General features: G+C 45.4%; 1 protein-coding gene across 1 annotated transcript; it reads right to left on the reverse strand.

Annotated features, from left to right (window-relative positions):
- Positions 1 to 2,488: 2,488 nt before the first annotated feature.
- LOC118317157 (cadherin-like protein 26) lies at positions 2,489 to 12,692 on the reverse strand. The gene is made up of 19 exons (XM_035645635.2): positions 12,531 to 12,692; positions 11,056 to 11,115; positions 10,883 to 10,975; positions 10,617 to 10,769; positions 10,389 to 10,536; positions 8,653 to 8,822; positions 8,393 to 8,521; positions 8,111 to 8,296; positions 7,742 to 8,007; positions 7,047 to 7,192; positions 6,716 to 6,952; positions 6,401 to 6,622; positions 5,574 to 5,698; positions 5,382 to 5,456; positions 5,048 to 5,113; positions 4,824 to 4,889; positions 4,156 to 4,194; positions 4,003 to 4,074; positions 2,489 to 2,912 (listed from the first exon to the last, which is right to left on the reverse strand). The coding sequence occupies exons 1-19, from the start codon at positions 12,561 to 12,563 to the stop codon at positions 2,685 to 2,687; spliced, it is 2,514 nt and encodes an 837-aa protein (XP_035501528.2). The 5' UTR covers positions 12,564 to 12,692; the 3' UTR covers positions 2,489 to 2,684.
- Between the last annotated feature and the right edge of the window lie 991 nt (positions 12,693 to 13,683).

Genomic DNA, 13,683 nt, shown 5'->3' on the forward strand with positions numbered 1-13,683 from the left:
ACTCATAGAACACACACTTCTTTTTTCAACCCGACACTTTGGCACAACAAACACGAAACTGGCTCGACAGGCTCGTAGTGGCTGACATGGAAGAATCCTTTCCTTGGAAGAGCTTTATTTACATAGCGACACGCAACAGTTGAATCACTTTTGTTATTCATGTCGAGTATAAGATTAGACGCCCCCCCCCCCCCCCCCCCACACACACACACACACACACAGAGAGAGTTTGTCAGCGTTTTGCAGAGTGACTAGAGAAGCTGAAGAGAAGAAAAACTTTCCGAACATGAATATTGAACATATTCTAAAGAAGGTGAGTGTACACGATTAGTCAGGATTGGATGTATCTGGTGAAACTGTGATGAGTGGGTAGGTTCTTTTCATTTCATTTCTCATCAGGCCGCTCCTGTTGGAACTGGGCTTGAGCTCGTTCACTTCCTGTTAGATTTTTTACGCAAAGGGAGAAAAAAGCACGTCGATCACAGTTTGGCGTCTCAACAGTTCCACACGGTGAGTGACGGGTTGTGAACAAGAGAATCACCTCGAAGGTCACACACACTTCATACAACAACAGCGCCCTCGTCAGCGGAGGACGGTGTTTTTCACCAGGTTCACTGAATTCCTCCTGCACATCCAAAATGAAGCATTGATATTTTCTTTGTCATCTCAGGTCAAACATTTTCCACAAAGGCATAAAATACTTTCTTCCTTCTTCTTCTTATTTCTGTGCACGACAACTTGACTGCAGGAAAATGAGTTGCTGCGTTGGTCGGAGGCGACAACATGTCACCAACCACGTCTGACACACGTTTAACGTACTGACGCCTGATCGCCTGCCATGACTTTTTTTTTGGTTTTTTTCATTTCCCGTCAGGGTCGCGGCTCCTGACGGGAAAAAAACCCGTCGCCAGTGCGGGCGAACGATGACTCCTTGTGTTCATGCAACCGCTCTGCTCTCGCCCAAGATGGATCCTCGGGACACACGACCTGGCACGATTGTGACTCATCTGTCATTTCAGCTTTCGACATTATCATAATTCCAACGAAGCGGCTCTGTGCTCGTTGTCTGTCTCGCTACGTGCTACCAGGGCTTGATCACTTCTCAAATAAAAGAGGTGGGTGGAATTGAACAACGCCCAGATTCATATCACACGTCGTGACATTAAGAAAACAAGTGGAGCTGCCAGACTCTGAGTTCCTCGGAAGTTCTGTCACCGTCTCTTTTCGTTTGCTGCCGTAGATGAAATAGGAGCTCGTTCAGTGCCTTCGCCTGTCGCTGTCGGTGGAGAGAATTTTTTCCTCGTGTGGGACAGTGGAGTTCTGACCTGACATGAACCGAATATACATAGGTCATGTGTATTTGCACGTGCAGCTGTGCGTGTGGGCGATCCGTACGCCGCTCGCCGAGTCAAACCTTCACCGTGACGCTTCTGTGCGGCGCGCGCAGCGAACGATATCGACCGAGAGACAAGCTCGGCTGCTTCTGCCGAGACGTCGGCTCCGGGCGCAGCGTCGGGGGAACTGTGCGCCCAGTGACCTCCGCACCGCCGCGAGGGATTACCAAGAGAATCCCGGGCGGGGCGAGGAGGAAACTGGTGTCGTTTTACCATAATGACCTCAACAAATGATCCATCGTAAAAGCAAATTTATTTTCCAAACACTACATTCCAACTTGTCCAGACACAAAAAGTGCAAGTAAGAAAATGGAGCACACACTCTTGTGAAACAAGCTCACACAACCAGTCACTGTCGAGCTCACCGAGTCCATTAATGCCACGTTCAACCGAGCGAAGTCCAGCCTTCACCACTCAATCCTGGTTTCACATCACGTCAGGGTGAAATATCCGCTGCTACTCACACGGAGGTGAGTCGCACCTCAGAGCAAATTCCACATGTTGCATGATAGAAACATATAAAAACAACAACAACATTAATCTTCCGATGTCAGTGCACAAAACAAACATCAGTTAAACTCACTGTGGCAAAGTGTCGCGGTGCCGTACAAAGTCGATACCGTGCGAGTCACTCATGTTGTTACTACAGACTGAAGAAGTCTTCACTTGTATGTATGTATTGTATGTGAAGTGATTGGTCCATTATGTACAACGTCTTCCCTTTATATAAGTTCATCAGATAATATTATCACCGTATAAAAACCCCGTCAGGCAATGTGAACTCTTTGCTGTCATTTATAAAATATGATGATTAATCAAAAACAGGATTTACAGTAGAGTGTGTTTTATCACACTTCATTACATTAAGAGAGGAAAAGAAAAAAACCTGAGATCCTTCCAGCTTTTTTCACCGATTCTGACACATTTAAATCCATGAAGTCCGTCATTAGGGCGGCAACTAAGGATTCGTTTCATGATCGATTAATCTGTCGATCATGTTCGACTCGTTGTTTGGTTCATAAAATGGTGAAAAATGCAGATCGCGTTTCCCAAAACCCCCAAGATGATGTTTTTTTTCTGTCCGCACACCAAAGATATTCATTTCACTGTCACAGAGGAGCAAAGAAACCAGAACTTATTTACATTTAAGAAGCTGAAATCAGAGAATTTTGACTTTTTTTTTCATAAAAACTACCTCATAGTGTTGTGATGATGTCATTCTTACCATGTGATCATGATCTGTGTTACGATGGACACACACACACACACACACACACACACACACATACTTCACATCTGTACGTTCCCGTCCTGAATGGCCTGGTGACAGATGTTCCCCAACTTGTTGAACGTAGGCCCCAGGTCGTTGAGAAACTCCAGGTCGTCTCCCAGGTTGATGAGTGACAGTTGGTCCAGGGACTGACACCCGATGCTCCGTCCCTCGTCGGCGAACTCGCGCGGCCGGTCCATCGTGTCCTTGATGGGCTCGTTGTGGTTTCCCTCAATGGTTTGGAGTTTCTGTGGGATTGACATTAAATAGATTAGAACAAAAATATTTTTTCCGGGTCACTTTGTTATGAAATGCAAACTGACAGACGTGAACTCGACTTTGTTCTCATCCCTGTGTATGAGCGTCACTGGATTTGTGAAATACATGATTGTGGCCTGTTCACCAACCAGTTGTATTGGATCATCAGTAAAGACAGGAGTCTTTATTAAAGCCTGGTCATGTGATTACACTGCATTCATTTTGCCGTTCGCTTTCGTCATCAAGTTATTATTTTCTTCCTCATATCAGAGGTAGGCAGGGAGCTTCATGGGCCCTCACTGGATTATAAGATGCCCTGACCAGGAATTGCACCCCCGACCTTCTGTGCCAAAGTCAGTGGTGAAATATAAACCAGGTGTTACGCCCTATATGACTGAAGAGTATTTGGGCCAGAGAAAAGCAGAAGAAGGAGGGGGAAGATTTTTTTAGTTTTTTAAACATTTGGAGAATAAAATCAAAATGTCGAGAGTAAAGTTGAAATGCTACTTGTGTCGAAAATTGTGACCCGGAAGCCCTTTTCAGCAGCACCAACCAACCGGATGTTGATGTTTTGCTAGCCAGTTTGCTAAGCTAACGCTAGCTGCTAGCCAAGTTGCGATGTTATTATTATCGACATGCTGAATCTGGAAGAAACGATGTGGAGACAACGGGTGTTTGCACGTGAACGTCAACTCGTGTGTCCGGACGCGACAGCGTTCAACTGCAAACAACCGGGTAGTTAGCGGAGCTAGCGAAGCTAGCGGAGTGACACCAAGCGAGGCTAGCGGAGCTAGCGGAGCTTTGCTAACGTTAGCTAAAGTGGATGCGCGTCAGCTGAACTGGAACCACAACACCGACGTTTAGGGCTATTTCAACTTTAATGTCGACATTTCGAATTCAATCTCCTTTCAACTTTATTCTCCACATTTTCGACTTTAATCGACATTTTAACTTTATTCTCCACATTTCAACTTCATTGTCGAAATGTCAAATGAAAAATAAAAAATCTTCTCCCTCGTTTGTCTTCTTCGTATGCCTGGCCCTAGTGCTCTTCCGTAGAAGTGAGATGAAGTTTCTCACTCTTTGGATGTGATTGGTAATCTGTTGACTGGAGAGCACGCTGAGCGACTGCTGATGCCTCAGGTAGCCTTCCTGAAGAGAAACAAAGAGTCAAAGACGTTACGACCTACTTATTAAAAATATTATTAGATTAAATTGAAGAGCGCTACTTACCCGGTTGCTGTTGGAGCCCTTTGTCATCCACGTAGAATACTGAAGTGAAGAAAACATGTTGTATTTGAGTTTCTCATGTGAACATGTCACTTCACGTTTGGAAACATCCAGAAAGCATCATACAAGAAGATGTTTTAATATGTATCTACATTTTTCATGTGTGACTAAGAAGATTTTCAGTGTAAAATACACAGAGCAATGGAACCAAACCATGTATTTATGTTTTAGTTGAAAATCTTTCTTTTTCATATCTCTTCTATAAATAGTTTTTGGAACATCTGGATCCTCAAAATCGTATTATTGTGGTTAGTGTCAAATGATAAAAAATGAAAAGAAAAAGGCAGAGACTTCCTGTTGGTGTGTGGCATCATTTAAGCAACAAGTGTCACGGTTCTCTCAAAACAACCAATTAGACCAGTGGACACTGCAAATAACTATTAATTCCATTATTGATTCATGCCCATCAGTTTTCTCGATTAAATTATTAATTTCTGAAAACTTTCAGTTTGTCGTCACGTATGACAGAGAAAAAGAGTCAAATACGGACTTTTGAGAAGCAAGAACCAGGAAGTGTTTGGCCAATATTGGGTCAATCAACTACTTGACTGGTTGAATCCTCACTGCAGTGAACAGAGGCAGCTGCTGTCGGCACTGTGACGATCACTCACCACGTCCTGGCCTCCGAAGCTCCCGACAGTGTCTCTTCTCCCTTGTCCCGGCAAGGTCGACCAACCCTGCACATTGAGGTATAATCAGTACGACAGAAACAAGTCCGGCTTGTCGCACGCCACATCGAGTGTTCGTGCAGTTTCCATCGAGCTTTACTGAAAACGTTGCTTTCAGATCCTCGTCATTCTTTTGTCTCGTAGACACTGAAAAACCTCCTACTCACCATTCCGAGCCCCGAGGGGTTGTATCTTTTAACACTGTTGTCCACTGCTGAGTCAGGGTGATAGATCTATATGAGCAGAGCAAATGAATTATGCAGAACCCTGCTGAAATGATATTGCACAAGACGTCCCTCCTCGTCGCAGGTGTCTTCTTTGTAGCGTGTCAAGCTGTACTGGTTATGTTCTCAATGCAATTATGCATTTAGACCTACGCTGAGGCCTGCTCTCACGCTAACACCTGAGGCCTGTCCATGAAAATATCAACCACAGGAAAAGGGGGATGAGAGGCAGCTGAGGAGGGAGATGTATGAAGGGGAGAGGAAGAGGATGGAGTACCTTCCTGGTGTCCTTTTTGAGGCCGTCTGTCTGAGCAGCACCATTTTTTGAATTTAAGAGGTGCATCGGCAAAGCCTGGCAGAGAGTCAGGGACGATAAAAATGACTAACACATGGAGAAAGGTTGAGGAATATCAGCAAACGGTCACGACTTTACTCCCAGTGAATCACGAATACAACTCGACCGACTCACCTCGCATGCAGCGCCCCCCGCTTCCTGGTTGTACTTGATCAGGGTCTGGTTGCCTCCATCCGGCTCTATGGGGATGTGACTGAACGCCTTCCTTCCACACTGACACGTAATGATGAGCAGCAGCACTGCAGGCAAAACATTGAGATAACAGTCAGAACAGTTTTCAGCAACCAAGAGCAATGCCTCATTACCACCATTGAGGTGCCCACGAGCAAGGCCCTCAACCCCCAAGAGTGTAACACAGCGTTCCAATTATACCTCTGAACTCGAAGCTCGCAACCAATTGCAACCCCACTCCAAGGGGGCGTTCCAGGAGGTCGGAAAAATATCACCACCCTTACTTCCGGGTTCCGAGCTCCAAGTTCTAAGGTATAATAGAACGCAGGGTAACTGCATGTGTTGAACTGTGCTCCTGAAAAAAAGAGTTTCTCTCAGTGAAATTTCCGCTCATCCATCCATTAGCCATTGCTGGAGCCAATCCTACCTGACATTGGGCGAGAGGCGGAATTCACCCTGGACATTTTGCCAACGTATCGCAGGGCAACATACTAACCCTGCGCTCCATATTCCGTTATACTCGCAGGTCGTAATTCCGAGTTCCGGGAATATAAAGACAGAATTATATCAATCTGATGGAGATACTGCAAACTTTTTTGAAGAAATGGTTAAATCAAGTTACCAGTTTATACTGAAATGAAGAATCCTCACACAACTTATACCCGTCAATTAGCATCTGATCACTTGATACTAAAAATATTGGTGGGTCACTGCAGATTTACTGAACCTTGTGCTTTTGTTCATGTATCCGCTGATTTCAAAGTACTCACACAAAAATAAGAGCAATCCTGCAAAAACCAGTCCGATGGCGGCTGCGCTGAAGCCGATGGAGATCGGCACTTTGCCCGGACACACGTCTGCTTCTCCACAGTCGCACACAATCACTTCCAGTGTGTCCGGTCCACTCATGCCCTGCTGGTCGTGGATCACCAGCGGCACGAAGTAGTTGCCGTAAGGAAGTGGCTTGAGGCTCACGAGGCCAACTTCCTCACCTGCTGAAGAAATGCAAAGAGCTGAGTCGTGGCTCTCCGATTGGGAACAAAGTTGTTTTTCCGTGCCGTGGGTGTGAAGGAATATGTACGGACCAGACGCAGGGTCTAGTTTCCATCGCTGCTTCAGACTTTTGGCGTCGTCGTCACCTCCCAGGGAGAAGGTGAAGGGCCCACCGTAAGGATGGTGGTCTGTGTCTTTCACGGGCACCGTGACCTTGTTCACCTTGTTGCCGCACATGACGGCGCTTTTGTTGACCACCTTGGGCGTGTTGTCGTTGATATCCGCCATGTGAATCAGGACGGTGCACGTCCCTGTGGCTGGAGGCTTACCTTGGTGACCGAGACAATGGGACAATCACCGCCATATCAATCTAAATGACATATCTTGTGTTGGATTTCAAAATAGAGTAGAGCCGCTTCGTACCATCATCTACGGCACCAATGGTGACTTTGTAGACACTATCTTTATCAACGAAGGGCGATTCCCTGTCCATTTTCTGAGTTGATTTGATTTGTCCTGTTTCCTCATCGACAGTCATCCAATGAGCTGGATCTTCAATCAGCACATACCTGGTGGAGAGTGGAGCAGAATGTTTCAGGTGCAAACTCCTGAATTGTGTCTTTGCAGTGAGCTTCACACAAAATGGATCTTGGATCCCACAGTGACAAGTTCAAACTTGTGATCGCGCAAGTGATCACAAGTTGTGCAAGTTGCGCAAGTGATCATCTGAGATAAGGATTAAATGTTGCCACATCAATTGACAAAGGTTTGACTGTATACCAGGTTATCAGGTCATTTCCCACAGGAAGTGATGCGATTACGAGTCCAATCAGGGCACCGGTTGTGTGGTTATTGCTGACATATCTATTCTGCTTGCTAATGCTAAAATTAGACCACAGAAATGTTTGCAGTCGTTCAGAAATGGCGTGACCATTACATGACCAACAATGAAAACTTTCATTTTGTGATCTGCGAAACGTCACATTGTCATTAAGCGTGTTGGTCAATTCTTTGATCGTCACATTTATCAGAGACATTCGGTTATGGCAGGTGCCGGTGTTCGCTGCCTGATGAATCCAGCGTCAGTTAAGCGGACAAACTACTCATCTGTCACCAACCTGAAGTTGTCTGATTCGGGGTCGCGAGCCTTGGGCGTGAACAGCAGCTTCTCTGGCTCCTCCTCCTCCTTCACGTACAACTTGACCAAATCTTTGTCAAACTGCGGCGGGTCATTGACATCGATCACTGTGATTGCGACGCTGACTGTCTGCGTTGGCGGAGGTGTGACCGCGCCACTTGATTTGCCTTTACAAACGAACAAAGGTTCCTCGTTCTCTACTCCGATCTGCAGGTGGGCAAGAGTTGTCTTCTCGTAATCCTTGGCCTGGAAGAGACACGCAACTTTAGATGCCGTTGAACTTTCCGCCTGACTAACTGCGACAGAGACTGTGAGAGTTTTCTTGACGGAGTGAGGACGGCTGATTTACCTTGACGACGCTCAGAATCCCCTCGTTTGTTTCAGGGTCAGTTTCCAGTTGGTAGTTCTCCTCTTCGTTGCCTGTGATGAAGAAATATCTGGCTCGCCAGCCTGGCGTGTTAGGAGTGTCTTTGTCCTCCACTGACAGTCTCAGGACATCTCTCTTGATGGTTGACTCTAACACGTCAGCGCGGTACTGGACAGACAGCACAGTTTACACTTTAACATCATACTCACCTTAAAGAGCAGCTTTAAAGATGATGACGATGACGATGACGATGATGATGATGACCTGATTCTTCTTGAATGTTGGCGGATGAGTGTTTGAGTCAACAATATTGAGAGTAACAACAGCAGTGGAGGAAAGAGGCGGTGTTCCGTGATCTTTTGCTGTTAAAATAACTTCATATTTCTTCATTTTCTGGAACAAACATATGAACATATATTTATATGTTTTATCACGTATAATTCTTTCAGCTGTCATATTGAAAAATCCATATGAGTGTATGTGCGTGTGTGTGCAGCGGACCATCGCAGGTCACTGAGCCTCACATCGTAGTCAAAACATCCTTCGAAGGTGAGTCGGACCGATTGGCCATTTGTATGTTTCAAACCGAACTTGGGAACTTTTGGTTTCTGGGAAGTCAAACTGATGTCGAACTTGGAGTTTGGTGAATTCTCAAGATCGGCGTCCGTGACCTTAAACCCCACCTCCAGGTCGCCTTCCAGAAAAGAGACGGAACGGAAGAACAACAAAACAAACGTGTTACTGAGGAGTAGGAAGTGGGTAATGGGAGGAACAAGGACACAGTACGGCACTGTACGGCACAGTACGGCACAGGTCAGGTTTCAGATTATTATTTTCTCACATCTCTGTTTAACAATCCCGATGATGGCCATGTGGCCATTTAACCATCTTCATTCCTTTGTTACGGTGGCCCTGAAGTGCAAATCACACTGGCGAAAGAGTTAACACAGCCGCGAAAAAAGTCTGGTAAAGTTGGAAAGATATTGACAGATTCTGACTTTCCGGTTCAATAACTTGTAAACGAAACGTTCTATAAACACAAGCGTGGCCTCTTCCAGATCACAATTGTGTACACAATGAGCTTCAGCAACATTTTCATCCAAGCGATCTGAATTCCGAATAACATGTGTCTCGATGTGCAGCGGCAGCGAGACGGGTGTGAGGCGAGTGCCCAGGGACCGTCTGCAAAGTGCAACGCCAAAGAAGAAAAATCAAAAGGCTCACTGCTCTTAACTGAAGTGTTACCAAAATCACCTCACACAAAGTTGTACTTCCCATGGTCACACTACAGCTCGTATTTTGGACAAAAAATGCTGCAGCCTAATTTTGGTGGATTTCCATTTGAAATCATTTTTAATATCTTCTCTACTGTACAGTGCAGAGTCACCAAAATCACCTCACACAAATATGTACTTCCCATGGTCACACCACAGCTCTTATTTTGCACAAGAAATGCTTTTAGATACTTTTGGTGAATTTCTATTTGAAATCATTTTTAATAACTTTGCTACTGTACAGTGCAGAGTCACCAAGATTAGGCTGCAGTATTTTTTGTCGAGCACAGTCTTTACCAGACTTTTGGCGCGGTGTTTAGTCTTTCGGCGTTGTGATTTGCACTTCAGGGCCACCGTAGTTTGTTTTTTTGTCAGCAAGTTTACACGAAAAACAACTGACCAGAATTCCATGAAGCGGCTTGTTTATTTGTCTGTTTGTCTGTTTGTCTGTTTGTCATGGTAAATGATAAATGGACTCTATCGAAATACTGTAGTTCGTTTACCTTCTCATCAACCACTCAAAGAGCTTTTACATGGAACATGGAGCCAAGAAAGAACCCATTCAATCTCAGTGTGGATCTGGACAAAAGGGGCGGAGACAGGAAGGTCTGATTTCTTTCAAGATAGAAGTTTTTGTTGTTGTTTTTTAACACGTTCACTGATTTCACAGAGAATAATTCACGGAATCTAGATGAAAACAATCGGACGGAGTTGGCGGACTCATCGGTGGTTCGTCTGTTTGTTGTTTACCAGAATCCCACAAGAACTACTCTACCGATTTTGTCCAGGGGCGGGACATGACCCAAGAATTTGCCCGTTCAATTTTGGAGCAGATCCAGATGAAGGGGTGGTTCCTGGAATTTGATTCACTGTCTTTGACGAAGTGGAGGTATGCGCTCTGCGGGCGCCCTTCTCGTTTAAGCGACTCTGGCTGCAGGAAGAAAATAAGTCATTTGCACAACTGCACTGTACGGTGCTCTACTCACCAGCAGGGGTGTTTTCCTTCACATCGGCTTCGATGTGGCGAGGTGAAAATATGGGAGCGTTGTCATTGATGTCCTGTATTTCCACGTCAAAAGCTAGTTCCCTGTCTATTCTCTCGTGGGTGATCCTGTCCAAGACTTCGAACCTGATCTGTGGGTGAAGATTCTCTCATGAGATGATTTCTGGCGGTACCTGTTGTCAGAAGGCAGGTCATCCAGTATCAAACTCACATGGTAGAGATCGTGTTCCTCTCTGTCAACACTTCGGTGGACAGAGACGAATCCGGTGTTTTTATCGATGGAGAAAACGCCCAGTGGCTCCTCGTCCACACCCATCCCCCTGATTCGGAACTCATGGTCATCTTCTCTCTTGTCATTGGTCATCTAGAGAGAAAACACACACACAACTGAGCTGCCACGGGACCACATGTAGCATCAGGCCACGGCTGCTGATCTGCCACACGCGATTGGCCCTTTCATTTACAAAATGTCTTCACCTGTGTGATTATTCGGGGGTATGGACCAGGTTCTTCCTCTGTTAGTTCAATCGTGGCCAAGACCCACTTTCGCTTGGAACGCACCAGGAGCTCCTGTGGATCAGTGTGGATCAGAGCGGTTATCATTTCTGCTGAGGTCAAACATTTTGTGCAGAAGTTTGTGATTCAGTTACCCGCTTAGCACGACTGCTGTGGTTGCCACCGTGGGACCGGTCCAGTGCCGCTAATGCGACCTGCAACAACAGGAAACTGCACGTTAGTCCAACACATTTCTATGTGAAGGTTCTTCTTCAGGGTTTTAATTTATCGCTGTGTTCTCACTGTCTTCCTGTTTGTCTCCCTGGCTTTACCTCCATTAGATTCCTTCAACATTGAGGGAGGGAACCTCTCCATCAATCAAAATCGTGAGAGAGGGACGCGCCCTTTAAGAGGATTCTGAAAATACGAGTGTTAGGATGTTTCCTAACAAGTCCGTGAAAATCCTCCAGTTGATCCCAAATGCTGCAGCACGAGATCTGACAGGAACTAAAAGAAGAGATCATATTTCTCCTGTAAAAATTCAGAATCCAATTTTAAAAAATCTGCTTCTGCTCCTCTCGACCCAACTGATCGCGGCAGATGTTCCGACCACAACTTCTCCCCCACAGTCGCCAAGTGCTGCTCATTGTTGGGTTTCTCTGTGATATAGTGAGGTCTCGACCTCCCTATGTAAAGAGCCTTGAGCTTATGTAATGTTAGGATTTGGCGCTGTACAAAACTAAATTGAATTGAATTGAATTGAATGTAATCATCTCAGACTATAATAATATATCAAGGATTAAAGGACTTTTGTCTGAGCAGGATTCCTCTTCAGCAGACTCGACTACTGTAACAGTGTCCGTACAGTACAGGTCTCCCTTCAAGAGTCAATCAGACAGCTGCAGTTAATCCAGAAGAGTAGATCATATCGCTCCGGTCCTCAGATCTTTACACTGGCTCCCAGTTTGTCAAATCAAAATACCACTGTTGGTTTTTCAAAGCACTGGATGGTTTAGGTTCCAAAATACATTTCTGATCTTCTGCTTTGCCGCGAACCATCCGGACGCTCTCAGGTCGTCTGGGGACGGGTCTGCTCTCTGTCCCCAGACACACAACTGAACACGGAGAGGCGGCGGTTGAGTTTCTCTGCTCCACACATCTGGAACAAACTCCCAGATAAAAAACAACTGCAGGTCTGCCACAACTCTCGGTTCTTCTGAATCGAGACGCAAGACTTCTCTGTTCGCCCGCTGCCTTTCAGCAAATAAACGATTTACTTGTGCTGCACTGCAACTTCCATCACCCGTCATATTCTACTGTAGCAAGTTTTTTATTTTCTCTTTTTACTGCCATTTTATTTGTGTTTCTTTCTTCCAATGCCTTGAATGTTTTATGTAAAGCACTATGAATGTTCTATACAAATAAAACTTCCCCTGGCTTGAATTGTAAGGCTTTCGTTTTATCACCTCCATGACAGCTATGTCATAACATAAAGGTTTTTGATTGATGACCTCATTTGCTTCCGCCCGCAGACTTTTTAGACAAATAGACTCTATGCGACTCGTTGCTCTGTATGCCGTGTGCTGTAATTTTGCCTAAGACTGGAGATAATTCTGATTTCGCTTCTTACCAACAGAAGCAGGGAAATGTTCCTGGTCCTCATCCTGATCCGCTCGGCCCCGCAGCTCTGAGGGAGTGATCCGGGAGTCGACCTGGAGCTGGAGTCAGTTTCGTCATATAGTTGCAGCCCACAGTGCCTGCAGGCAGCAGGCTGGCTGCACCGCACAAAAGGGCGGTCTGTTCACGTGCAGATCTGCAACGTGATATGTTAAACATGTGACCAGTTGGAGTTGTGCTTCATGTATTTACACATTACCTGACATGTGTATATATGTGCCCCGTGAATATGAGACAGTGAGTGATTGAAATAACATGTCAAAGCCCACAGTCATTCAACATGACCTCCTCATGGCTGCTGACTCTGGACTTCTAACAATCCTCATCCTCCTAGCCTCCCTTGGATTATCTGATACACCCCTGGACTGGTTTAAATCATGTCTCTCTGGCCGTACTCAGTTTGTCCAACTCAAAACATTCAGATCCCACTCCTCCCCCCTCTCCTCTGGTGTTCCCCAAGGTTCTGTCCTTGGAACCCTTCTGTTCATTATCTACCTTCTCCCTTTTGGCCGTATTTTCCGTCAACATAACATTCAGTTCCACTGCTATGCAGATGACACCCAGCTCTACCTATCCACCAAACCCACCACGTCCCTCCCTCCCACCTCCCTATCCGACTGTCTTCAGGAAACCAGATCCTGGTTCTCCCAAAACTTTCTCAAGCTCAACAGTGACAAAACTGAATTATGTTGTATTATTATGTTTTTTTATTGCCTGCTTTCATGACTGCTTGTTGGATGGACTGAGTGTTTTTATTGTTTATTTTGTAAGGTGACCTTGAGTGTTGAGAAAGGCGCCCATAAATAAAATTAATTATTATTATTATTATAATAACATTCTCACTGGATGTCGACACCACGTTTCATTTAAAACCGCCTCATTTGATTTAATCTCCTCTCTTAGGAGAACAGGCCAGTGTCCATGTTTCCTCAGGCAATACAAATTGGCAGCTTTTGGTGCCACCCTGCCAATTTCACACCTTTGTATTTAGCAGAAAGTGCCGACACGGTGAGTGTTTGTCCTCGTTAAATGTGGTTAGGGATGAGTCACAAAAGAATGAATAAATTGTGGCTGGTTCAGCTTCAGTGGAATTTCACCCCCTTAGT

Source organism: Scophthalmus maximus, chromosome 3, assembly GCF_022379125.1.
Source record: "Scophthalmus maximus strain ysfricsl-2021 chromosome 3, ASM2237912v1, whole genome shotgun sequence".
NCBI lineage: Eukaryota > Metazoa > Chordata > Actinopteri > Pleuronectiformes > Scophthalmidae > Scophthalmus > Scophthalmus maximus.

What these genes read in the sequence shown, in the direction of transcription:
- LOC118317157 (XM_035645635.2), bottom strand. Translation starts at nt 12,563, where the DNA reads ATGAGGACCAGGAACATTTCCCTGCTTCTGTTG. An exon ending in ACAGCAGTCGTGCTAAGCGG is followed by an intron (nt 10,976 to 11,055) that starts GTAACTGAATCA and finishes ACTGATCCACAG; the next exon opens with GAGCTCCTGGTGCGTTCCAA. An exon ending in GAAACTAGACCCTGCGTCTG is followed by an intron (nt 6,623 to 6,715) that starts GTCCGTACATAT and finishes TTTCTTCAGCAG; the next exon opens with GTGAGGAAGTTGGCCTCGTG.